The sequence below is a fragment of the Rhamphochromis longiceps genome, linkage group LG7, assembly GCF_057381845.1.
Source record: "Rhamphochromis longiceps isolate RC_006_pf linkage group LG7, R_longiceps_female_GT1.1, whole genome shotgun sequence".
Taxonomy (NCBI): domain Eukaryota; kingdom Metazoa; phylum Chordata; class Actinopteri; order Cichliformes; family Cichlidae; genus Rhamphochromis; species Rhamphochromis longiceps.
In genome coordinates, this window is record NC_140563.1 from 25,181,419 (window position 1) to 25,208,361 (window position 26,943).

Here is a 26,943-nt window from a genome sequence, read left to right on the forward strand (position 1 = left end):
TCACCAATTTATATTCACCATGTCAAATGAGAGTACATTGCTGTCTGTTGTTGCTTCTTTTATATTTAAGTGTGTTTTGGGGGGCTAAAAAGAAGCAAAACCGCTGTAGTTCAAAGTCATACAACCATGTTTCTCAGCAGTACTGAGAGTGGTTTCACAGGTGAAGTGGTGCACTTTCTGTTTTTAGGCCAAACTGTCTTGTGAGAATATTAAATCTGCCATGTGATGCACTGTGCAATCCTAAGAAAATAACCATAATTTTCAGTTTTACTCAATTCCAGAAGACTCTGCAAACCTAACTGTAGAGAACACTACAAAAATGGTACATTCCAAATCAAAATACCAGTCTTGGCATTGTGGTACAAATCACATGGTTAATTAGGAGATAGGTGAACTTTCTGGCGGCTCCATCACTCAGTCCGCATTTCTTATTGTTTTGTAACATTTCTAAAGGCATAACCAAAGAAACCAAAGAGCTTCACATGGTGAAGAGATGCAGTATCCATAAAAGTTCGGTGCAATTTACTTATTTGGGACCAAACTAGACGCAGAAAACCCACGACAAGTAAGTGATCCTTTAAAATAAGACCAGAGTGGACTGAAATAAAACCTCAGATGTTGTGGTACAACTCAATGAAACTGTTGTATAGTAAAGATGATCAATTTATTATTAAATTATTTTTATTTTAATTATTTCTATTTATTTAACCAAAATATCACCAGAAGCTATTCTCCTGCCCTTTCATAAAAACACTTTTTTTCACCAGTCTTTTTGACATTTGACCAAAAAACAAACAAACAAACAAACAAACTTCATTGGTCTTTTAACTTTTTTGCAAAATTTTAAATGGCTTTAAATTCTGGGAAATTCTATATTATTCTAATTCTAATAAAATATATATTTTTTTATTTACTTTTTTGGTTGAGCTTTCCAGCAGATGGCTTCACAGCATCTTCTCATAGTTCACTGACTGGCAAATCAACCTGAGAATCCGAAGATTTTAAAAAGTTTGCTGTACAGCTGGTGTGAAACTGTTCTTCTGAAAAGCTGCCTTTGATCAGCGCCGAACATGCCTACAGTTACTGTCCCTATATAACTCGATCTTTGGTCTACCTGTCCAGAGAACATAAATTGTTTGTCTGAATCTTCTTTGGCAAACTAAATATTGGTTTCACAGTTATCTGCAGGGCATGTGATGACACTGGGGCATTGTGAGACTTCTTTTTGCATTAAACCATCTGTTTTTTGGATGAGTTTCCTGTCGCAGCCAGTCCCAGCCAAACAGATACTTTTACTGCAATCCTTTTTTAATTAATTTGAAATTCCATTCACAAACTTTTCCTCCTTAAACCCCTAAAGAGAGGTTTTAAATCTTCACCTGATGACAACAAACACTTGTCAGTAACAGAGAAATAGTAAGACAACCTCTACATGTCACAGGTTACTTCTCTCACTTCCTGAAAATGTTCTAATCTTTGCTCCTAAACTGTAACATCTGATTCTAACTTCATGGACAGAAGCATCATTTGTCATTTTTCTATTTAAGATCTGGAAAATTCAATTTCTTTTAAAAGTTACCGTTTATATTTTTATGCCAAATAATTCAACAATCCACATATGGCTGCACATTAAGGATAACGCACGCACGCACGCACGCACGCACGCACGCACGCACACACACACACACACACACTCTATTTAGCCAGCTTTCCTGTCAAAACACCGACTCCTACCTCTCCCTTCCTTCCACTCCTTCCTTCGTCCATACCTCCTCTCTGTGTATTTATGTGTGTGGTTACTTACAAAGGTTCAGTGTGGCTTCAAACTAAATCTGTGTTTCAGGGTTCATGGACAGGACATACACTTTAACAGAGTATTTTCTTTATTGTTCACACACTCAGTCCTCCAGCCTCATGTCTGAACACATATATGAGAGGAAAAAGAGAAACAGCAAAAATGGGACAGAGGGATAGCAGACATCTGGCTGCCCAGTTAATCAGGGCTTTCTAATCCTAAAGAGACCTCGAACAAACACACACTCAAATACACACACTGCATGTGCGTATATGAGTTTGTACACAAAAGCAGAACTGACACACCAGAAAATAGGTATTAGGTTTGCACACAACACAGACACACTGTTACTCCACTCTTCCCCCATTCATACAATACCCATGCATTCAGGAGAAACATTAATATACACAGACAAGCGTCGAATTTTCTCTTTCCCACAACTTCCTTTGGAGGATTTCAGCCTCAGAGATTTGAATTCTGTGTAAATAAACTCAATCTGTGGTCAAAGAGAAGATGCAAATAGATTTCATTAAACTTGACTGAATATAGCCACCTATTCACTACAATTTAACTTGAAACAAACATAAGCTCAGAAATTAGACATTTTGGAAAATGCGACTGACCAGTCTCTGCTACCGCAGCTACACGGCTCTAATGATGGTGGTGTTGGTTTTTCTGCTGGTCCAGCTCACAATGAAATATCTCAGTAGCTTGCAGTTAAATTCTCCAAACTTTCACCGTCCACAGGGCACGATTCCTGATTATCTTGGTGTTCCCTTGGGTTTTTTCCTAGCAGCACAACTTCAGTTTATGACAAGATGATTTAAAAGAAAAAAAAAAATTGTGCCAGCCTTGGCTTCACTTGAAGACTAATGCTAAAAAGCAGTAATGCTAAACACTGCAGTATTATTGCTGGTAAGTAAATGATGTGAGCTCAGAGGCAGCTTAAGACATAAATATACTATTAAGTCAATGTAACAACATAGTGACTATTCATATCTTTCAGTCATATGACCAATGCAGAACCGATGACAAAACATGGTTTAACATACTAGAGCATTTGCTTCAAGACATTGTAGATCACCTCCCAACCAAAGAAAGTCCATGAACAAGCTACAAATTCTGACGCACATACAGCTCCTTCCATTTAAAGGCAAGAATTTTTTTTTATATCAAATCCAAAGTAATACTTTTGGAAAGGATACAACACAAATTTAATCAAAGCTTCTTTCACGCGTTCAGATTTAACAACCATTCGGCATTTTGGACACACAAACCTTGTAACTGTCTGGCAGCACAGGAAACACTGTTCTATGTGTTTCCCTCCTATAATGATTGGATATCATGTGACATTTATCAATGGGCAGTTCATGAACCTCTTCTAAATGAATAATGTCAACATTTGTTTGACTAATTATACAATAAGCGGTGCTGCAGGAAGCAACACCATAAATAAATAAATGCGCTAGTTGCTCTTTAATCCATTTTGTTCCGACGCCATGCAGCAGCTGATAATCGTTCCAGTAGATTCAGTTCTCCAAAGCATTTCTGCACAAGGACTGTTTACAAAACAAAAATCCAATTAAGTTACAGTAATTATTGTCAATGCCTGCAGTAAACATCCTGAGACGTTCAGCTTCCACTGTTGTGTCTGGTTGGGAGTTCTGGTTTAAAAAAGCAGAAGCGAAGAGATTGGATCTCATGTGAGAAATTAAATCTTTCCTTAGCAACCGTACAGGTGGCGTTTTAGTTTCACGGTCACAAGGCCATGCACTCTCTATTTTTGTTTTCAACTCCAACCTTCTCCACCAACAGAAATCCCCCCCCGCAATGGCTTACCCTTTTCTGACGGCTTTCGGCAGCAGCCAGCTGGGCCGACATGCGCTCCTGCATCTTTCTGCAGTGTGCCATGACGGCCTCCAAGATGGAGATGGGGCTGGACCCTAGGGGACCCCGTTCCTTGTCTCCTCCGGGGACCCCGCCTTCGAAGTCCCTCTGAAGTGCCAGGTAGGGGTCAGTCAGGCTGTAGTGGCTGTACCGTTCTTGAAGAAAAACCTCCTTCCGCTGAGCCTGGAGGGGATATAGAAAAAAAGCAGAAAAGGTGCTATTCAACTTGTTTACACTACATGAGTAAAATGATTTTGATGAAAAATAATATATAGAATGTTTCCAGGTTTTCAACCAGAATCACACATATAATCTCATACTGTAGATATGTTATAGAATTAGCGTACAACCAGAAAACAATGCGTTAACTAACAGTACTTTGACATTGGTATAATGTAAGACAAAAACAAAAAGCCTTTGATAAGGAATGACGTTCTCTCCTTAACCTCATCCAGTGACCTAGATCAAAAGTGTACGTGTCAAAAAAGCACACGGGGTAACAACATGAAAGGCGTCAAACTGTGGTTTATTTTCTTCACTTTGTTAAGCATTCCTCAACTTTATTTGGAGAGCTCTCTGCTACCCATGGGAAATGTATGTCCCAAAGAGGTTGAAGCTCAAGCAACACTGAAACTTTATTACTTGACAAACTCGTCTGGTCCCGTGGCCGTCATCAGGGTCAGTTTGTGTCCCAAACAAACTCACCCATAATTACATTACAGTAAATAACAGCTAACGAGCAGGAGAGGACATATTTACGGTGATTTGGAGAGCTCAAAGCTTTTACCAGTCCACCATTAACACCCAACCTACCCCTACACAGTGCTTCAAAAAACAAAACAAAACAAAAAAAAACAACAAGCAAAATAAAAGGAAGCTCAGGCCATGCTGTGGAACTACGAACCAACCAACTCTTCCCCCCTAAATGTTATTACCCCAACCGCATGACTCCACAAGCATTCAGCACTGAAGCAGGCACAACTGCGCTCAGGTTACACTGGTACATGGCGATGGGAGATACCTCTGACCAGCTCGGAAGACTGTACACACAGGAGGGCTGTGGTATAATAAGAGAACACGGCTATACTGGCATGACTGTTTCCATTCTTAACTGAAAACATGGTGTGCCTTTGCAGTTACGTAGAAGATCCTTTGCTAACTACAAACTTCAAGCAAGGCTGAAAATCTTTTCAGCTGCACACTCTAATGTTTATCATTCATCTTCCAGCTTTGGACTTCCAGTAGAATGTAAACAGAATGCTTAATGCTTCAGCAAATCAGCGTCCCAAGATAGCATGTCTTTCCAAACAGTATATGAATGCAGCAGACTGGTGATTGGCCAAAAAACAAAGCTAACAGCGGTAGTAAACATCTGACTTGTTTTCAGCAAAATTTTGTCAAGTGTATACAGACACCAGGGGAAAAAATTCACATTATCCGTGTGGCTTTAGAAAGTCTGGGTGTACACTTTTGCAGGTAAAAAAAAGAAAAGAAGAAGCTATCAAACAGAGCTGGCTGTACACACAGCAGGGGCAATGTGCTCTGAGTGAAGCACTAAAACTGCGACTCTACACTTGTGTTGGGTTCAGTAGTCAGTGTGTACCTATGTTAAATTATTTTTTTTTTCTAGTCATAGCCACAACTTTCCTGTTTACGTTACAGTTCTTGCCAACTTATCTTTTTTGCCAGCAACCACCAGGCTGACCAGTTGCTCTTCATAGACTCTCATTTTGCAGTTGGACCGACCCTAAAGACTCAGTGTTTCCCAGCCACTGTGCCGCAGCACATAGGTGTGCCGTCAGAAATGATCAGGTGTGCCGCGGAAGATCATATGGTTCCACCTGATTAGTACTCTAATAGTGCTAATAATATATTAGTTAACAATACATTAGCATAATAGCTTGCATGCTATATTTTCAGAGAGGAATTTGTTTTTCTTGATGTATATTCCCCTGAAACAGCTCACTGCATCAAATCCTGCAGGTTATAGAGGGGAAACATCTTCTGTAAGATCCAGTGTTTTTCACGGCTGCTTCAAGCAGAATCTGGCATTTATTAGCCTCAGTAACATTACCCCTGTTGAACCGGTCTTCTTTCTGACCGAAAACAAATGGCCATCGATTGGCCAAATACTGCCTAACCAAAATCCACTTGGCGGCAGTAAAGCGGCTGCAAACCTGCACAGACCATAAGTAGTGCTGAAAGAGTAATACATGTTTCAGGAATACACTGCAATAAAACAAAAGCCATCAGAGTTGGGTGAAGGTCGTCTTTCGATCTATAACATAACTGAGTCAAGGCATTTATGAAGGACAAACCATTTGATGTGCTCTTTAAGCAAAAAGGAGGTGCCTTAATCTAAGATTTGAATTGCAGTTTTGGAATGATTTCACAGTCATGATTCATATTGATCAGCAGTAGAAAAATGGAGAGTAATTAATAACTAGGGTTACTTAAAGGGTTGGGACTTAAATTTTATGTGGGGGGAGGGAAAGCCAAGTGTGAGACAAAGCCACAGACAGCAGGGACAGAGAGGAATGAATGGCAGGACGGAGCTGCAAGATGCGTTTCCAAAGAAGGAAAAGTAAGTCTGCAGAGTCAAACAGTAACACGCTCACATAAAGAGCGCAGAGGATAGAGATTGATGGTCAATTCTAAGAGCGCTGAGGCAGGTCTGGATACTGATGGCCGACTGTGAGCAGGCCAATATAAACATGCCCCCGAGGAAAGGTAGGTGTGCGTGACAGAGAGGAAGAAAGAGCATGAGGAACCGAAGAACAACAACAAAAAGACCGTGTGGAAAGACTGGAAAGAGGAAAGACTTGAGAAAAAGCTGAATTTTCTCACAAACACTTCAAACATGAAGATAATACCTGCAGGAATAATTTGCTACTTTCAATAAACTTTGAGTTGACATTAAAAACCACAATTATAACTAAAACAAGCAGTTTTCTGTATTTAATTTAATTCTAAAGTGTCTATAAAATGGTCCACAGCTGTTAAAAACTCAAAATTCATGTCTTTAACCTTTCAAAAATCAAAAATTCAAAAATAAACCATCCAGAACACAGAAATCAGCAAAGTGCAGAAAATGGCACCAGTGTCACATTCTTCAGTTTCCACACCAGAGGGAAGATTTTAGTTAAAATGGATGAATCTTAAAAACAAAATCTTAGTAAAAATACTTATTACAATATATTTTCTACTCTCAAAAATCTTTATTAACATCAGCTGGGTGAGTACTCGGAGTTTTGACCTCATACCATAGCTACTTATGCTCTGAAGCTACATAATCCAGCTTCAGTGAACGTATCATCTAAACCATCTTAAGGGAATCCATCTGTAAAGCTCAGCAAGAAATAATTAGGAGCAACGTAGCGCCATCTTTCAATTCAATTTTATTTATATAGCACCAAATCACAACAACAGTCGCCTCAAGGCGCTTTAAACTTCCCTTCACCTCTCAGGATCTCCCTGTAAATGCTCACATAGAACCAGGGGCCATTTAAGTCCAGTTCAGTCAGTCAGCGGCTCTTTATGCTCACATTAGGAACATTATTTATCAGGCTAAAGGTTTTTGGGTGGTTAGGTGAGCATTCCCATTAAATATGAGTAAACTATTCATTTCACAAGCCTCAACTTGCTAGCATGTTGTTTCTTTCCTTTCTCATTATTATTAAAAGAGCCGTTTATGATACGTGAGTAGTTCAACAACTTTTTCCTCAATCACCTCTGTTTTCCCTTCGTATTTAAACCTGTGAACCAGATCATCAAGATTTCCTGATTTGGGGCGGGGGCTCAGGATCGTAGGTCACCCTATTTACAGAGTCAGGGCTTGGACCAATAGCACGAATCCTTTGAGACCTCTTCAGCTGTCAAATGCTAAGCTCCCCCGAGGCTCTTAATTCCATAGATACATTGATTATCACAGGGAAGCTACAACATATAATAGGCTTTGAGGGGTATATGCTTTAGGAGCAAATCCATTGATAAAAAAAATCTGTTTTTCTTTTCTTAAAAAAGATAAAAATTTAACCAATATGTTCTGGTCACCTGTTTGATAATGCTGATGAATAATAGTGGAGACAATATTAAACATATTCTTAGAATAAATGTTTGTAATAAACATGCTGAAATAAATTAATAAAAGTAGGGCTAAATCACCCTTGAACTGTAAGTTTCCAGTGACTTTAGGATGTAAATATGGCTAACATCCCTATATTTTAGTTACAGTACATGTCATGAGCCATACCCCTGAGGTTTACTAAGGTTTAAGATAAGATGTTTATATATTCTGGTTTGGGAAAAACAGAGGGGTGATTATGCGCTAGTAACTCTAGAGTATTTACTAGTGTAGCATTGGTGGTATGCTATGAGTGAGATGTCAGTATTATTAGCATCAACCTTTATAGGCATGCTGCACTCGCTGGGAGATGGGGTTCAAAATTGTGGCCAGAAAAAGAAAGATGGTCTCAGAAGAGCAGTAGGGATGGACTAGAAGAGAAGGACGAAAAAGGAGAGTTGTAATGAATAAAAATCAGGGAAAAAAGAGAGAAACACTGAAGTGAAGGAGGGAAAGAAAAGATCTATTTGAAAAGAAATCTGGAGAGGGCAATCCAGACATTGCATGGTGGAGAAAGAAGCAGCATGTATTCTTGTGACTTGTGAATATCAAGTCAGCAGTTGGCTCCCAACTCAATCCATATAAAAAAAAAAAAAATTCAAACAGAGGAGCTGTTCATGTCCGGAAGAACACACACAAGCATTAGACCAAAATAGAGGGATGTGCTTTGAGGGCACTTGATTTGAGTGTGTGTTGCTTGAGATGCTGCTTAGCTCGGGAGTCAAAAAAGGGGTGTGATAAACTGATAAAAAACTACTATTCACATGATTCATGAACACCTGGATGGGAGGTATATCCTAAAAGGCTTTGTTTCAATGAAAGGTTTTTTAAAATAAATAAATAAATATATCTGATGTGAAGGTTAACTTTATTCCGATGAGTGATTCAAGAACTATAAACACAGTCATGTGTCTAGATTCCAAAAGACACCTGTACAGCTCTTTCTGCTTAGCATGCATGTATATGTATATGTATATAAAAAAACACCCAGCATGCCCCTGCGGGCGGTTTATCCTTCAAGCTCGGGTCCTCTACCAGAGGCCTGGGAGCTTGAGGGTCCTGCGCAGTATCTTAGCTGTTCCCAGGACTGCGCTCTTCTGGACAGAGATCTCCGATGTTGTTCCTGGGATCTGCTGGAGCCACTCGCCTAGCTTGGGAGTCACCGCACCTAGTGCTCCGATTACCACGGGGACCACCGTTACCTTCACCCTCCACATCCTCTCGAGCTCTTCTCTGAGCCCTTGGTATTTCTCCAGCTTCTCGTGTTCCTTCTTCCTGATATTGCTGTCATTCGGAACCGCTACATCGATCACTACGGCCATCTTCTTCTGTTTGTCTACCACCACTATGTCCGGTTGGTTAGCCACCACCATTTTGTCCGTCTGTATCTGGAAGACCCACAGGATCTTAGCTCGGTCATTCTCCACCACCCTTGGGGGCATCTCCCATTTTGACCTCGGGACTTCCAGGTTATACTCGGCACAGATGTTCCTGTACACTATGCCGGCCACTTGGTTATGGCGTTCCATGTATGCCTTGCCTGCTAGCATCTTGCACCCTGCTGTTATGTGCTGGATTGTCTCTGGGGCATCTTTACACAGCCTGCACCTGGGGTCTTGCCTGGTGTGATAGACCCCAGCCTCTATGGATCTTGTGCTCAGAGCTTGTTCTTGTGCTGCCATGATTAGTGCCTCTGTGCTGTCTTTCAGTCCAGCTTTGTCCAGCCACTGGTAGGATTTCTGGATATCAGCCACCTCCTCTATCTGCCGGTGGTACATACCGTGCAGGGGCCTGTCCTTCCATGATGGTTCCTCGTCTCCCTCCTCTTTCTTGGGTTTCTGCTGCCTGAGGTATTCACTGAGCACTCGGTCAGTTGGGGCCATCTTCCTAATGTATTCTTGGATGTTCGTTGTCTCATCCTGGACTGTGGTGCTGACACTCACCAGTCCCCGGCCCCCTTCCTTCCGCTTAGCGTACAGCCTCAGGGTGCTGGATTTGGGGTGAAACCCTCCATGCATGGTAAGGAGCTTTCTTGTCTTTATGTCAGTGGCTTCTATCTCCTCCTTTGGCCAGCCTATTACCCCAGCAGGGTACCTGATCACGGGACCTGATCACGGGCAGGGCGTACGTGTTGATGGCCCGGATCTTGTTCTTACCATTCAGCTGACTCCTCAGGACTTGCCTGACCCTCTGCAGGTACTTGGTGGTTGCAGCTTTTCTAGCGGCCTCTTCATGGTTCCCATTCGCCTGTGGGATCCCCAAGTACTTGTAACTGTCCTCTATGTCTGCAATGTTGCCTTCTGGTAGTTCAATCCCCTCAGTTCTGACTACCTTCCCTCTCTTTGTTACCATCCGACTACACTTCTCCAGTCCGAACGACATTCCAATGTCATTGCTGTATAGCCTGGTAGTGTGGATCAGTGAATCGATGTCTCGTTCACTCTTGGCATACAGCTTGATGTCATCCATGTACAGGAGGTGGCTGGCTCCGTTCTGTAGTCGGTATCCGTAACCAGTCTTGTTAATGATCTCACTGAGGGGGTTCAGGCCTATGCAGAACAGCAGTGGGGACAGAGCATCTCCTTGGTAGATCCCGCACTTGATGGTGACTTGTGCTATGGGCTTGGAGTTGGCCTCTAGTGTTGTACGCCACATCCCCATTGAGTTCCTGATGAAGGCTCTTAGGGTCCCATTGATCTTGTACAATTCTAGGCATTCCAGTATCCAGCTGTGGGGCATTGAGTCATAGGCCTTCTTGTAATCAATCCAGGCAGTGCACAGGTTGGTCAGTCTGGTCTTGCAGTCTCGGCTGATTGTTCTGTCTACCAGTAGCTGGTGTTTTGCGCCTCTGGTATTCTTGCCAATTCCTTTCTGTGTCCCGCTCATGTATTGACCCATGTGCCTGTTCATCTTAGCCGATATGATGCCTGACAGGAGCTTCCATGTAGTACTGAGGCAGGTTATTGGTCGGTAGTTGGAGGGGACCGGTCCCTTCTTGGGGTCCTTGGGGATCAGGACCGTCCGGCCTTCAGTTAGCCATTCCGGGTGTCTCTCGTTAACTAGCAGCTGGTTCATTTGTGCTGCCAGACGCTCGTGGAGTGCAGTCAGCTTCTTCAGCCAGTAGGCGTGAACCATGTCGGGCCCTGGTGCTGTCCAACTCTTCATACTGGAGACCCTTTCTTGGATATCTGCCACTGTGATGGTTACTGGACCCTGTTCAGGGAGGTCGCTGTGGTCAGCCCTCAGATCCTCTAGCCACTGAGCATTGCCGTTATGGGTTGCATCCTTCTCCCATATGCTCTTCCAGTATTGCTCCGTCTCCAGCCTTGGTGGTGCTGTTCTCTTATTGTTCCCTTGCCACTGAGAGTACACCTTTGCTGGTTCTGTGGAGAACAGCTGGTTTATTCTCCTGCCTTCTATCTCTCTGGTGTACCTCCTCAAGCGGCTGGCCAAGGCTGTGAGTCTTTGCTTGGCAGTTTCCAAGGCCTCAGGTATGGACAGCTTGCTGTATTTCTTAGGCACCTTATTTGTCGCACCTTTCTGCAACTCCGTTAGTTGGCTAACCTCCCTCCGTGCTACTTTGATCTTGCCCTCTAGCCTCCTTCTCCATGGAGGGTACTGCCCCTTGTCGCTGTTCAACTTGTAGCCAAGCATCACTGTTGCCGTATTGTAGATCAGCTTGTTAGTGTCGGTAATCGTGGTTGTAGGTATTGCCCGTAGTGCTGCATTAACATCATCTAGCAGACCTTCTGAGGGAACTGGTAACCGGCTACGCGGGATCCAGGTTTCAAGCTTGGCCATGATCCTATTTTTCAGGTCAGTTCCTCTCGCACTCAACGATCCTTCTCCTATCGCACTTGGGGCTATGTACCCAATCTCGGGTGGGGGTGATGATATCTCCCCCCTGACCTGGCGTCCTGACTCCTCCTTGCCGTAGCATTTGTGTTGTACCTCGTCAATCTCTAGCTGTGAGAGCAGTCCCTTCTTTCGAATGTTGGAACACTGAGCTACTAGTTGTTTCGCCGTCATTGTGGATGTTGGGTATCGAAGAATCCATAGGTCCCTCATCCTATTCATGTAGCCCCTTCCGCCAGGGTTACTTGCGTAGTAGCATTCCAACAACGCCCTGTTTTCGTCTCTTGCCCACCGATGCCTTCTTGTTCCAGTAGCCCACTTTTCGTCAGGGTGCCCTGGTTCCTCAACACCTGACGCGGACCTTGTTGATCCGGGCGACGTCCGAGCCGGCATGCCTTCATATTTATCTGTCTCGCTCATGTCTGCGGTAGGCTTGCTTAGCATAGGGGGTCTAGCCTTAGGACCCTTACTGGATACAGACGCCCCAGGCAGGAATCGAACTTGCGATCCTCTGTTCCAAAGGCGTGTAGTCTAACCACTACGCTATCCAGCTGCTATATATATATATATATATATATATATATATATATATATATATATATATATATATATATATATATATATATATATATATATATATATATATATATATATATATATATATATATATATATATATATGTGTGTGTGTGTGTGTACACACACATTTTTATAAAGCCTCCTGTCATTAACAGCCAGCTGCTGGTTGTTTTTTGCCCTATTGAAAAGTGACTCATGTATTCAATCGTTATATCACCAAAAAACACCAAACACCTTCTAGTTCCAGCTTCTCAGATGTGATGATTTGCTGGTTCTCTTTCTTGTTTGGAGTTCAGTATTGCGTGTTGGGTTGAATAGGATGACATCAGATGATTGATTTGTGGCAGCAGTTTCCTTCCCTGAACAGTACAATCGATCAATTGTACCTAAGTTGAAGAGCTATCAAAGAGCATTCTAAATATTGGCTTTAACCACTCAGGTTAGTCTTATTTCAGTCAGTCAGTTGATTATTTAATTGTTAGAATAAACAGTAAAAGTCAGTGTCAGTGCTGCTTTGTTATAATCATAAGAAAACAGACACTCAAGGATTAGATCCGTTAAACAGAGTAAAAAACCAAAATATAATTTTGTCTAACAATTAACATGATTTATTGAATTGTTTTCATCTAATAAAAGTGCTGCTAATTAAGTCTAAACACATTCATCATTACTGTCAGATTGCTGTTTAGTCCACACTCTGCCTTAAAATTATTTCTTTTCCTTTCATGTGTTATATTCAAACATTTGCCATTATTTAGGTTATCTGTCTTCATGAGAGTATTTTGTTCTGATGGATTGTCCTGTTTATTTTCTAAAATGTAGCCATGTAACTACCTTTGGCTCATTTTAATTACAGTCCTTATGCATAAGTATAAGATGATCATAGATACATAATACTGTATAGTATAGCTCGCATCATACACATTGGGTGTTGGCAGGGGGATATCATACCATCCAAAAGCTCTCCAGTCTGTTTGTGTGTGCATTTGTCACCAGGGGGTGTGGATAGTCCCTCGGGATGAACTGACCCTGGGGAGGATGGAAAATGTCTGCAGTACCATCTGTCATTCACATACATGCACGCACACACACACACACACACACACACACACACCAATTAAGTAATCTTCACTTCAACTGTTTTCTCTCAAATTATCTATCAGTGAGCTGATTTGGGTGTCACATTTAAACCAGAGGACCCTAACCTCATGTATTAAACCTAGGTTATGTTAGCAAGACGGAACCAGTAACTCAATGCAAAACAAGCAAACTAAAGATAAAATTCAATGGCCAGTCTCTGGGCCTGTTTGATTAGGGCTTTGGCAATCAGTTTCACAGCAACTGCCAACAACCTCTATCCTCCACAAGCAGTCGAAGAATTGACACCTTTCCCTTCTGGTGGTTGCAGATGGCCTTTAAGTAGTCTGTAGGCCTGTGTCAGTGAGGCTTTATACTAAAATGAGGAAGTTACAACGAATGTTTGAATGTGTATCTTGCCTGCATTCACACTGTGGAAATGTAAACATTTTGGATGTGAATTGTGGCATTAGGTGTATCTAAAATGTCTCACTAAACTGTACATCACATTCATTTTTGAGGTTAATAGCCAACTGTTTCCAGAGGACCAAGGCAATGCAGGGGGTAAAAAAAAGAAAAAATAAATAAACTTTAGAAACTCAACTAATTCATTCTACTTAGGATATGGTTACCAGGTCCCCACTATGGACCCAGGCCTGGGGAGGGAGATCGAGGGAGATCTTCAGCTGGTCTTAAATCATGGAGCCTGACCAGGCACAGAATAAAGAGGTGGGTGGTGAGCCCATAGGAGGGCAGGCTCATGCCATATGGATTGGGTGCAGTGTGTGTCTATCAACGGTTGGGGCAGAGGGTCTGTTGGTCAGCTGCTAAAGCTGGCTATTGGGACATTATCTCTCTGGTGGGGAAGGAGCCTGAGTTGCTGTGTTTGAGGGTTAATAGATGCTGGCTAGATATAATTCGGGCTCACCTTACCACATGGTTCGAGCTCTGGAACTAGTGTCCCGGAGAGGGGATGCACCCTGTTCTGGTGTTTGCCTCTAGCATCTGCAGTGTGGACACTGTACTGGTCTGATGGGGTAAAGAGGGAGATGAGAGTAAAAGCAGTCTAAGCCCCTAACCTAACCTAAGGTAATGACAATAAGATCGCAGATTCAAGCAGTGGAACTGAGCTATCTCCAAAGGGTGACTGGAATCAGCCTAAGAGATAGGTTGAGAAGGAGTCCTTCAAAATGACTGAACTCCCAAATGAGAGTAAAGCTGCTACTACTCCGCTTCGAAAGGAGCTAGCTGAGGTAGTTTGGGCATCTAATAAGAGTGCTTCCTGGTTAAACCATGTAAGTCAAATAAGGGTGGGGAGGGGGAGGTCTGAGCCTCTCGGTTATCGGTAAAGGACGGATGGATGGATGTCATATAGTGGATTCATGGCCCAGCTATTATTTCTGCAAAATATTTCATATTTTAAAACTGTTGCTTAATAACTTCTTCATACATGCTGAAAAAGGTAAGGAATATGTAGGTTCAAAGAGCTGCGAGGGGTATCCCCAACATTTTAAGTCAAATGTAAACACTACATATGAATCCCAATCAGCACACAGAATGATGAAGTGTGGTGGTTTACTGTAACACTGAATTAGAAAGCTATCCTCACAGTGAGTGAGAAAGAGCATCTGACACTTGATGACCCACAGTCACGAAGGATTTATCTTTGCTGCAGGGATCAATATGTGCAAAAGGATTAGATCTGACATAGAAGAACAGATGACTGTTGCACGCTGCAGGAGATATGGTGGACCCATAAACAGGGGAGATGGAGGATGTACAGTATAAATTAGAATAAGATAAAAGAGGAAAGGAAACTCAGAGGTCAAAAGAGAGGCAAACAGAATGTTTTAAAAAAAGTAACTATCAGAGAGAATGTGAGAGATGTGTGCATTAAAGGAGAGAAAGAAAGGGAGGATAAAAGGGAAAGATGATAACAGGTGAGAACCAACAAAGCAGATGTTAGCTGTCACCTATGCTGTGTTCACACGCAGCTATGACCCCACTATGAGCTGACAGTTCAAAGCTTCGGAGAACTTGAACAGCATCATGTTGTCAACCAACAAAAACTCAACCAAAACACAGATCATCCTGCATTTCAAGGTATGGCAAAGATTCAACATTGTGTATGAGTTTCAGACTCAAATGAGTTTTTCTCTCTTTTTTCTCATGAACTGATGATGTGTGAGTCAGTGTTTGGGTTAAAAACAAACAAAAAAGAAAAGCCTAGTATGTTTTCAAAAGACCATAATGAATATTTATGGGTTTTTTTGCCTGGACTAGAATTAAAGTTACTTCTCACAAAACAAGAGCAGTTATGGTTTCACATTAAACAAATTAAAAACAAAAAGAGTTTTTGCCATTTTTTCATTTCTTTGTTTTTGACTTTCTTTGGTTATGTATATTTCTTATTTTCTGTGCACTACAGGTTACTGTCACCCGTCCCTGAAACTGGTAAAAATGACCAGATCAGTCCTACAGCAGATCAGCTGTATCCTACCTCACAGCTGGTAACATTGCTGTAAGTTAGGAAATTTCCCCTGTTTCATGCCATTCTGTGCATGAAATGTGTAGCTGCACTAAATATTTTAAGACTTGTGCAGCATGTATAGCCTTGGCATTGGCTGATTATTTGCTCCAACATGAGAAGCCAATTAAAGTTTGATGAGGATGTACAAGCTTGACCTAATTTAAAAGAAACCCAGGATGATTTCCACCAAACAGTGAGTGGCAAGCACAGTATTAATTGTTCCAATGCATATGTAACAGTACGCTAAATAATAATTATATTAAAATGAAATGAAAGCTGAAAGCACAGCCAAATATATCATGATGTGCGTGACATCACATCTGAAGGCTATTTAACTTGACTGGTGTCAGTGGGAGCAATTCAAAAATCCATCACTCATTTATCTTTCCATCAGTGCTGTTAGCAGAGGCATAGCACTGACTGTACACTGACATCAGTGAGGAACCAGGCCACTCTTACATAACCAATCCAGCAGAGGAGAGATAACACCAGCAGTTACAGAACTAAAATGATTGGCTCCTGGCTTCCACCCCCTACATTTTGTATTGTGATGCAGCTTTAGAGGTCAGATGCACATGTGTCATAACCCAACAACTGCAGGCAGAATTGTCCATATTATGCACCCCAGTGTTTTGTTGTATCATCTTATCTTCAGGAACCATCACAAAACAGAACCACACTGATATATCAATTACAAACTGGTACTGCTACATGCATTATCAATGCATGGTATAATGTTCTGCAATTCATGACAACCGCTTATTTTAAAAGTTAAAATGTAGAAAAACAAAACAATAAATAATCCAGACATTTTCTTCAGCTTATCTGTAGGTTGCGAGGGAAGCCCTGAACTCTGTCTTGCCAGCCACCTCCTCCAGCTTATCTGGTGAAAAACTGAAGTTCCCAGGCTATGCACAGCTGGAACACCTTACCCAGCATGCGACATAGCTGGCTCCTTTCAATGTGGAGAAGTAGTTGCTCTACTTTGAGCCCCTCTCGAATGACTGAACTCAATGCTAAGGATTGAGTGCTCATTCACCCTTTAGAGAAAGCTAATTTCTGCCACTTGTTTCTGTGACGTTGTTCTCTTTTCATTCAAATTACATGATGTCTAAGTTCCTGCTTCTAAATTTAGATAAAATTGAGGGTATTGTACTCTGCGTTTAAAGTTTTAGAAATATGGTATCTAACCAGATGCTTACTGTGGACGGCATTACCCTTGACCTCCAGTAACACTGTGAGGAACCTTGGAGTAGTTTTTGACCAGGATATGTCCTTTAATGCGGATATTAAAAAATATGTAAGACTGCTTTCTTCCATCAATGCAATATCTCTAAAATTAGAAACATCCTGTCTCACAGTGATGCTGAAAAACTAGTTCATGCATTTATTACTTCTAGGCTGGACTACTATAATTCATTATCAGGATGCCCTAAAAACTCTGAAAAGCCTTCAGCTGATCTAAAATATATCGACAGGCACTAGAAAGAGAGCACATATTCCTCCCATACTGGCTTCTCTTCTATGGATCCCTTTAAATCCAAAATCGAATTTAAAATCTTTCTCACCACATACAAGGAACACCCCAAAAAAGCCCTTCGACCTCAAACTGCTGGCTCATTTGTGGTTCCTAGAGTTTCTGAAGGTAGAATGAGAGGCAGAGTTTAGTTAGACAGCAATAGGTCTAGGATGCTGGGCTGTCAAACCCTAATGCTAATGCTAAGATTGTGGCCAGTAAGCTCAAACAAACTATAGCCTACTTAAAAAAAATACACTAGATATGAAACACAGGCACCGAGACCATTATTTAGACTTTAAAAAGAAGCACATATAGCTGAGTAGCATCAAACCAGAGCATAAGGTGGTGCAAAGTCAAGCTGTGTCTTCACATTAAGTAGCTACATCACTATATAGTTAATAACCAATGACTTTATCATTTTCCTTTTTCAATATATCACAATAGACAAACTAGAAATTCAATCAATTCCAAATATGTCAAATCTGCAAAACAAATTTCCTTCGGGGAATATTACAGCTCTTCCAACTCATTTCAAAAACATGACTCTTAAATCGCTTCACTATGAACTTGGCACATTTTGTAAACAAGAACACTCATGCGTCTTTATGTGCTACTATGTAGACTAAAGCCTGATGGAGGCCTATAGCAGTGATATTTCACACTCAGTGGCAGCTTCCATCACTCATATTTAATGAGCTCCGCTGACAATTTCAATGAAAGTTTGATAAAGCAACAGATACTTTAAACTATATGTAGATGAAGTATTTCATGCCAGCATTTCTAAAAAAAAAGAAAAAAAGAAAAAAAAGAACCTAACCTAAAAAATATTTTCATCTCTTCAATTTTTCCATGTCTCTCAAATTTAAATCCGAACAGCATAACCAAAGAAAGAAATCAAAGTCAAAGGAAAAGTCTATAAAAAAAAAAAAAAGACTTTCAGGCTTCACAACAACACACCCACACAACCCTACACATTTGGAGCCGATTAGCTTGTCAGTCACTTATATGTAAATACGGTTTTTAAATAATGTAATGTGAGGGAGGGAAAAAAAACTCCAGACATAACATACTGAAGAAATGCTTCAGAGAACGCCCACAAACATACATTTTTACTAAATCGTGCGCACACACACACACCACATCACTTGCGGCTGTGTTTAAGGGTTCAGCTACGCAGTAAAGTCAGCTCCTTACATGCTATTTTTATCCTCAATGCTACAGTAAACCAACACAGGGCTGCTGCTTGATTAAACCTTATAGTCCCTGTGGGCAGGAGCACAACAGCTCCCCCCAACATCTGATAGGGCCGCAAGTGTGTCTATTACTTACTGTCTGTATGTCTGTGTAAATGGTAGTTTTTGGGAGAAGTCAGGTGCATGTGTATCTATTTTTCTGATAAAGTAGATATCAGCACATTATATCCAGCTGATGAAAGGAAATCGTTCAAGCAAATACACATAGATAAACACACAACTCTAAATTGCAAAAAAGACACTTAGCATGCAGGCACACTTAAAGAAAGCGATGTAGATGATACACTCCTCAGACTAAATCAAAAACGAGTGGAGACAAATGATCACAAACACATACACAGACACACATTTCTCAACACATAGAAGCACTCAAAACATACTAAATGTGTGTATTATCACCAGTTTTGGCAAGCAAGTCAGAATGAAAAAGCACCGAACACAAGCCAAAGGGCTTGTGTCCAACAGCTCCTCTGATAACATACATCAGTTGAAAATCACAGAGCTCAGCAACCCTGAACACTTGACCACAGACACACACACACACGCACGCACGCACGGTAATGCTGCCCAATCACAAATTATGTCAAATGCAGATGAAAAAAATGCTGCAGGCATTGAGTCAAATTGTGAAAAGGCAACAGAAGACCATAAAGGCAATTTCACTCAAAAAAAGAAGAACAAAAGGGAGATACAGTGGTTACCTAAGAAAACACATCCACAATCAAATGGTTTTTTATAGGAGACTTTGTTTTGCTTATCGTAACATCAATCAGGCTAAGTGATCACACAAAGCTGGTTATCGACTAAGATAACCCAGGGTTCCCCCTTTGTGGTCACAATAAAGGGGTGGAGCTGGCAGCATTTAACGAATCATGGTTATGGATCAGTGTACTGGCAGTAGAGCAGCTGATTTTACTAAGGAAGAAAAAAAATATTATGGGAAAAATATGAAGGCAAACACATAATACAAGCAACACAGACACTGCAGACAAAGCAAAGTGTTGTATGAACGCATGGGTGCTTTAAACTTGAAGTAAGACTTGAAGAGACTCAATATTTTTTGGGAGTAAAGCAAAAAAAGAAAGAAATTGTACGCTTGAATATCACAACTCTATTAAGAGATGAGAAAATCTGATGCATTATAATCGATTATAATCGAGCAGCATTATTTCATTAGGCTAAATTAGTTTAAGTTTTAAAATACATTTCTTGTTTTTCTTCTTGACAGTATTTAATGGTCTGAAAGTAAAGCATAAATATTAAAATGTAATTCAAACATGGTCTATGTGAAAATATAAGATCAAATGATGTCTCACTTCGGAACCAAAAGGCTTATAGATCAATAAAATAGTTTTAATTTGCGGCCAGCAGCAGGAAAAAAAAATATATAAATCAATAGTTGAGTTTAACAATTTATATTTATTACTGATGTTGATCAAGGACAAAAAAAGACTTTAGACACAATTAAAAACACTTTAGACTCTCCTGCTATCTGTGCACAGATGTCAGAGGGATCTTCCAGGAATTGTAATGCATTTTCTACAGAACTGATTAGTAGACTGTTTCATACCCGCTGATGGCTAATCTCGAACATAACCTGCTCCAAAGCAGGACAGGACAGTTTGCTTGGGTCCAAAAAATAATCTGACAACATGGATGAGTCAGAGAATTTACGTTGCCATGCACCAACTATGCGTGTGGGCCAGGTGTAAAGAGGACTTCTAATAAAAATAAAACGGGACTGACTACTTGGCTGCAGTGTCTCCAGCTGTCCATGTCTAATACAATACAAATACATATAAGCAAGGCACAGAAAACCCAGGGTTAACCTTTAGGTTATCTACATAAGACAAAATCCTCCACAGGTGTCTGAGAAACAAGTTTGTTTCAAACTACCACTTATTACGCACATAATTTCTTTCTCATGATTTGTTTTAGTCTACAACATTTTCCTGGCTGACAATTTAACTTGGCAACAACTTTATCAGGTATGCTTTAAAAGGAGTCCATTATGGTCATAAAGGGATGGACGTGATCAGTAACAACACTCAAGTAGACTGTGACATTGATAGTTTCCTTTTCTTCAAAAGACAAACCAACATTTAAAAAAAAAACAAAAAAACAAAGATCCAGAGAGAAAGAGGGAAAAAAAATTCTTTTGTGAATTATTTTTCTTATTTAAACTACTAATTAAATAGGATAACAATGTACAAAAACACAGATCTCAACAATTTCTTCAAAGAGTTCACCACAACAAGAAAATAGTGAGAATATTTATTTTCATTTGTGTCATTTATGCGTCTACTTCAAGTGTCTAATAAAAACAATGGCTGTGACCCTCACAAACACTCAGTCACATGTAAAGTTAGTGATGTAGGAAATTAACTCAGTCAAGTGATGAACATTGAAGGACAAAGTCTAACAAAAGTTCAAATGTCAAAAAAAGCTAAGATTCTGTCTCACAGCTGAGTAAGAGAAAGGCAGAAAAAAGGCCGAGAGCTCTCCCTTCCATCTCCATCTATAGGCAGTGATTTGTCTGGAGCGGCGGTTGAGAGATCCTGATGATGTTCCCAGTGACAAAGTGCCCCGAGCAGACAACAACTCCATACACTTGTTCTGAGTTGGTCTGCCTGTATAATCCCTCTTATGAGAACTGACAGGGTATGTGGCAGCGTTTTACATTTCAGCCTTTTTCTTTGTTGTTTTATTCAGTGATATGCAAAGAAAAAAATGCAGGCGGGAATTCAGGCCATTGGCTATTGCTGAGTTCAATGCTGAGGTTAAACAAATATCATCAGATCCATAAATATTTCGACAGTGAGAGTGTTTTGGTTTTGTACTAAGAATGTCACCAAAATTCTGAAATCATAACTGTACTGTTTGTCATTTGGGTACCACACACAGTATTATATGTACCACAGCTGCATATACTGACAGAGGCAGCATACGCCTTCAAGTATGCTAAACCATCTTTGCATGCTAAAGAAGAAGAAGAATGTTACTTATATTTATATTACATTTGAAATATTCAAATGTTTTTAACAAATGAAATACCGTATTTCCCGGACTACAAAGCGCACCTGAATATTAGCCGCACAAGCTAAAATCAGGGGAAAATCCTGTTTTGTACATACATTAGCCGCACCTGACTAAAAGCCGCAGGTGTTTCAATGTTGACTTATCATATGTAAGAGAATATGCACAAAGGGAATTGTCAGGAAAGAGATGGCTGTTTGGAGACACACCCCTTTTATTAATATTTTGAAAAACAAGTTATGGGTACATATTTGCACATGTAGTACATAACAGTAACCTACAGCACACCAGAAAAATAGATTCGGACTACCTTTTAGGCTCAGGTGCAGTGACACGGCTTTAACAAGAAGAAAAGTCAGTCATTCACCATCTTTCTCTTCTTCCTGCGCTCTAAAACCACCAAAGTCCTCTTCTCCAATGTCGGAAACGAACAGGCTCAGGATGGCTTCGTCATCCACTCTCCGCTTCTCTCCTTCGTTGTCACTTTCAAAACCAAAGAAATCCTCGTTGTCAGTGTCAGAGTCGAACACCCTCAGAAGGGCCGTGGCGGTGTCCTCCTCTCCATCATGCAGCAGTCCAGCCCTTCAAAATCCGTTGGTGATCGTGGATGTTTTCGCACTTTTCCACGCTGTCAGAATCCACCGGTGGAGTTGAGCATAACTTGCTTTTCGCAAGTTTATTGCCGCTCGTCATCCACGCCTCCCGCTGAATGCGTAGCGCTACTTTGAAGTTTGTTTTTCGCGCTACTTCGTACGGCACTACGTTGCCTGGCGGACGGACATGTGACTAACATACCACTCTTGAACCCCGATCCTTCCGCCAGGCAAAGTAGTGCCGTACAACAGCGGAACAAACAAAACAAATCGTCTTACGATATCACAAAAATCATGGAAAATCCATAGAAAAGCCGCACCTGACTAAAAGCCGCAGGGTTCAAAGCTTGTGCAAAAAGTAGCGGCTTATAGCCCGACAATTACGGTAATCAATAAAACATAATGATGATATAAGACGATATCTGTTCTTCCCCTTTTATTGGAAATCCTGTTCGCTGAGTCAGTGAGTCTCAGCTGTGGCGGCCTACAGTGTTGCCAACTTAGCGACTTTGTCACTATATTTAGCGAGTTTTCAGACCCCTTAGCGACTTTTTTTTTCTAAAAAGCGACAAATCTGGAGACTTTTTCTGGTGTTATTGGAGACATATTTATGACAACTTTTTGACGTGAAAGCGCATATGGCTCTTACTCTCAACAAGCAGCAGCACTTTGGCACGGTGCACCTCACCCATGCCAAAGCGCTCACAGGTGGAGGATGGTCCTCCCCCCACTGCTATCAGGGAAGGAGATGTTCCCCCCTGGCTTCTGCTCCGCGGCTGCTGAGTGAGCCCTCATCTGGGACTCTCCTCAGCTCTTTCTGGGACAGTGGCGCGGCTGCCCCTCTGTTGGTCTTCCTTGGTCTCTTGTGTTCTGAGGGCCTCTGGATGTCTGGAGTTTTGATCTCCTCCATACCTGCTTCATGCCCTGGAGGACGGGGCTGTGGCCCCCCCACACCCTCTAGCAGATCATTACATGAAGGAACCTTTTAAAAAAACAAGCGCGTCCATGCTCACAGGTGTACACACCCACAAACTACACCCTTTTTGGCTCCTACCTCAAAGCACACTGTGTTCTGTTGATCTTATGTGCTGCACAATAATGTTTAATATTTAGTATTTACTGTCATATCCCCATATATCATTGTGATGTTGTTTATTCTATTACTCTTGTTCTCTTCTGCTTGTTTTCTTTTTTCTTTCTCAACAGGTGATCCAGGTGATCGATATATGCATTTTTTTTCTGCCCATTCTGTTGGTTTTTGTTTTTTGCCCTTCTCCCCCGTCCCTCTTCTCAGCTGTTTCTCTTTCCCTCTTTCTTTCTCCCCTTCTTTCCCCCAGTCAAGTCTGTCCCGTGTTTAGCAAGTGAAAATAAAATAAAATAAACAATAAAAGCAAAGGTGAATCAATTAGACCATTACGGCAAGGCTGGGATGGTCAATTTGGTAAAGTAAATCCGTTGGGCATCTTTCTTTGCCTTTAGACAATCATTCTGATGGCAAAAGAACCAAACGGGACAGGCAAAAAAAAAAAAAGAAAAAAGGAAGGAGATGTTCACACCTGTGCGTCCAAACTGCAAATGAATCGCGCATGAGCGAAACCGCTGCTCCCGCACTGACTGTAACGCAGTCAGTTCTTCTTTTACTGTAATGCTGTTTTGTGGATCACAAGGTTTAAAACTACTGATAAACACACACACACACACACACACACACACACAGTAATTCTCCCAGAGTGCCAATTCGGGTCACTTTTGCCGGTCCAAGCCCGGGTAAAGGAGCAGGGTTGGAATTGTGACATTAAAAAAACAATAATTGCTAAAATAAATTTAATTTGTAGTTCTAAATAAACTCTAAATGCATTTAGGACGTTTTTTTACTCACTTTATGCCTCTTTCACGATGTTATTTCTCTCTCCAACAACGTAGGTTACAATTACATTAGCATGACCTATTATGCAAATTAGGCAATGACATCATTTAGCGACTTCTAGCGATTTTTGGGACAGCCAATAGCGATTTTCCTTACTGAGGAGTTGGCAACACTGGCGGCCTAAACTCACCAACTCAAGTCAGTGTGAAAAAAAACAACCCAAAAAACCCAAAGCCTTTAGTCAAGAAGAAAAGTGAAAATATGGTGTACATATATGGACCTGCAGAAAAATAATTAGAATCACTAACTATTTTTGTGCAGGTTTTCTACCTCCAGACAGTCGAGGGTTCGTAATCCTGTGCTATAGTGCACTACCACGGTTTCAATCTTCTCTGTCTGCACCTTCAAACCTCCAATAATAAAGCCTGCGGTCAAGGTTGAGCCTATGAGGTTGGCTTCTGAGTGAAAACAGCCCCCTTTGTGTTGGCCTCCACTTCCAAATGAGGGTTTTTTAGTTTGTTTTTTTTGGAAGTTGAAGTTTCTTCAGGTTGGTTGGTTGGAACAGATTACCTGTTACTGTTTTCTGCAGGTGCTCTTTAAAGTGGAAGTTTCAGTGTTTAAGAGGTAGAAAAAAGAAACACAGAAAAAAAAGTTTTTCACTCTTAGACAAGGTGAAAAAGAAAAAGAAACATTTGACATGCTTAGTTAAGATGAAGAGAACACAGGTACTTTCATATGTAATAGCTAAATACAGCTTTGCAATGATCAACAATTATTTGCTTTGACTATCACAAGATTTTGAGAATGCTGTGGAACTGTATTTAATTCCAAAATTTGTATTAATGAATTTATTATTCCTGTCCGTCCTCAGTTGTTTACTATGTACACACATCATACAGTTTATAAATTCTGGCAATACTTAACCTTCATAACCTTTGCATACGGTTGTGGTCAGACGTTTGCATGTACTCATGGGCATAAATGTCATACATTTGGGGTTTTTAATGATTTCTTTTTGTTTGTTTTGGGGGGTTTCAGGAGGGAATGATTGTATAGCATGCATATTTACTGGGTGTATTATACAAGATTTTGTGGCAGACGTTTGAATTCATTTTAGATTTTCTCTAAATACATAACACACATAAATTATACAGATAAGAGGAAATTAGTTATGATATTCAGTTACAACCTAGGAACCGCCAAAGCTCAAGCCTGCTAACTGGAAACTGCTGGAACACCAGCAGGCTAAAATATAAAGAAAAAAAATCATAACAAGATCATAACAATGTATCAGTTTGTGGCACAAACAACCAACATGACCGGTCCACTGGTTATAATGTCTTGTGTGTAATTTTATATATTCTGCAAGTCCATGTGATATAAATGTTTTATTCACCCTGACGAAAAACCTTATAAAACAGTTTTAAGAATAATTTTGTTCAATCAATTTAAATGTACATTGAAAGGCATCTAGTAAATAGCTGCTATAACACAATGACTTGTCCTATTTCTAGGCTAAGTAATTAATCTTTAAAATATCACAACGAGGCAATAAACTTTTTTTTTAACAAAACATCACGTTTTTCAATGGACAAAAACAAAAAGAATACATAAAAAAAAAAACTTACTGTTACAGTTTTTTTCTGAGACAGCTGAAAATATTTTACCATTTAACAAATGATCCTGGATGAGACGTTAAGAATAAGACCTTTCAAAACACATAACTGTATCTCTAGAAATCTCTCTGAACATTCTCATTCCTTGTAACGTATAATATTTCCATTTTGCCCCATCAAGAATAACTTTAGCAGTCTTTATTATTTGCATTGTTTTTCGATTAAGCTAACACAATCTGAAGTGTTTAGAAAAAGAAGTAGGTTGTTCATAATGACATATTCCAGAATGGAAACTGTATACACTCCATCCTGACCTGGCACGTGGCTGGTTGGAGAGGTGAGAACTGGCAAAACAGAGAGCCAGTGCCACAGCGTCAGGGCCAGAGCAGCAGGTAAGCCCTCTAATTTGTTAGAGTCATACCGAGATGAGCTGGCACTCTATAAAACAGTTATTCTCAGCCCTGTGCCATTAAAGCCCTGGAGTCTGCTGGTTTTCATTCCAACAAACCACCACAGTGTCCAATTTTGCTGATTACCAAGTCTTTATCCAGGGAGAAAGAACTAATTAGTGCAATGAGGCTGGATGGAAGAACAAGTCTGCACTCAATCAGGTTTCATTGGCACTGGGATAAGAACCACTGCCTTAAGGAAGTGACGCACCGAGATTTGTCCTACTGTACAAAACTGTTATATTTCACCTAAAAAGAGTAGACATTATCTTGTTTTACCACATTTTATTGTAACTGAATATTTTCCTGGAATGCATTTTAGTGATGTCAAAAAATTTATTTAAAAAAAAAAAAGATTTCTAATTAGATTCAAAAACACTGACTGAGATTATCCTTTGAGGACATTTAATGTTGACATATGCTGTGAACCACATTCTTGCAACTGAGACATTTAAGTTCAAATTTAAATAAGTTTAAATCATTTTTAAAGCCTACTGAAATTCTACATTTCTATGAGACATTAGCCGTTAATCTTCAGATTACACCGCCACAAACGTAGTTCCTCTTTTGCTCTTCACAGTAACTGAAACTGGCCTATTTAAACATGACGAGTGACCGACTACTCTGAGTAAAGCTTTCAGGAAACCAGAGAGTTTCCAGTGCCACAGAGCTGGTCCCTTGCCTACAGAAATTCACATAATTTCTATTGATTTACTTTAAGAAAGCAACAACAACAACAACAACAACAACAAAAAGCTCTGTATT

General features: G+C 40.5%; 1 protein-coding gene across 1 annotated transcript in view; it reads right to left on the reverse strand.

The window, feature by feature from the left end:
- The window catches only part of cttnbp2 (cortactin binding protein 2), a 97,478-nt gene that overhangs the window by 47,367 nt on the left and 23,168 nt on the right, over positions 1–26,943 (reverse strand). The window contains exon 3 of the mRNA XM_085412992.1: positions 3,635–3,865. Coding sequence (XP_085269118.1) covers positions 3,635–3,865 — 231 coding nt within the window. The remainder of the gene's footprint in view (positions 1–3,634; positions 3,866–26,943) is intronic.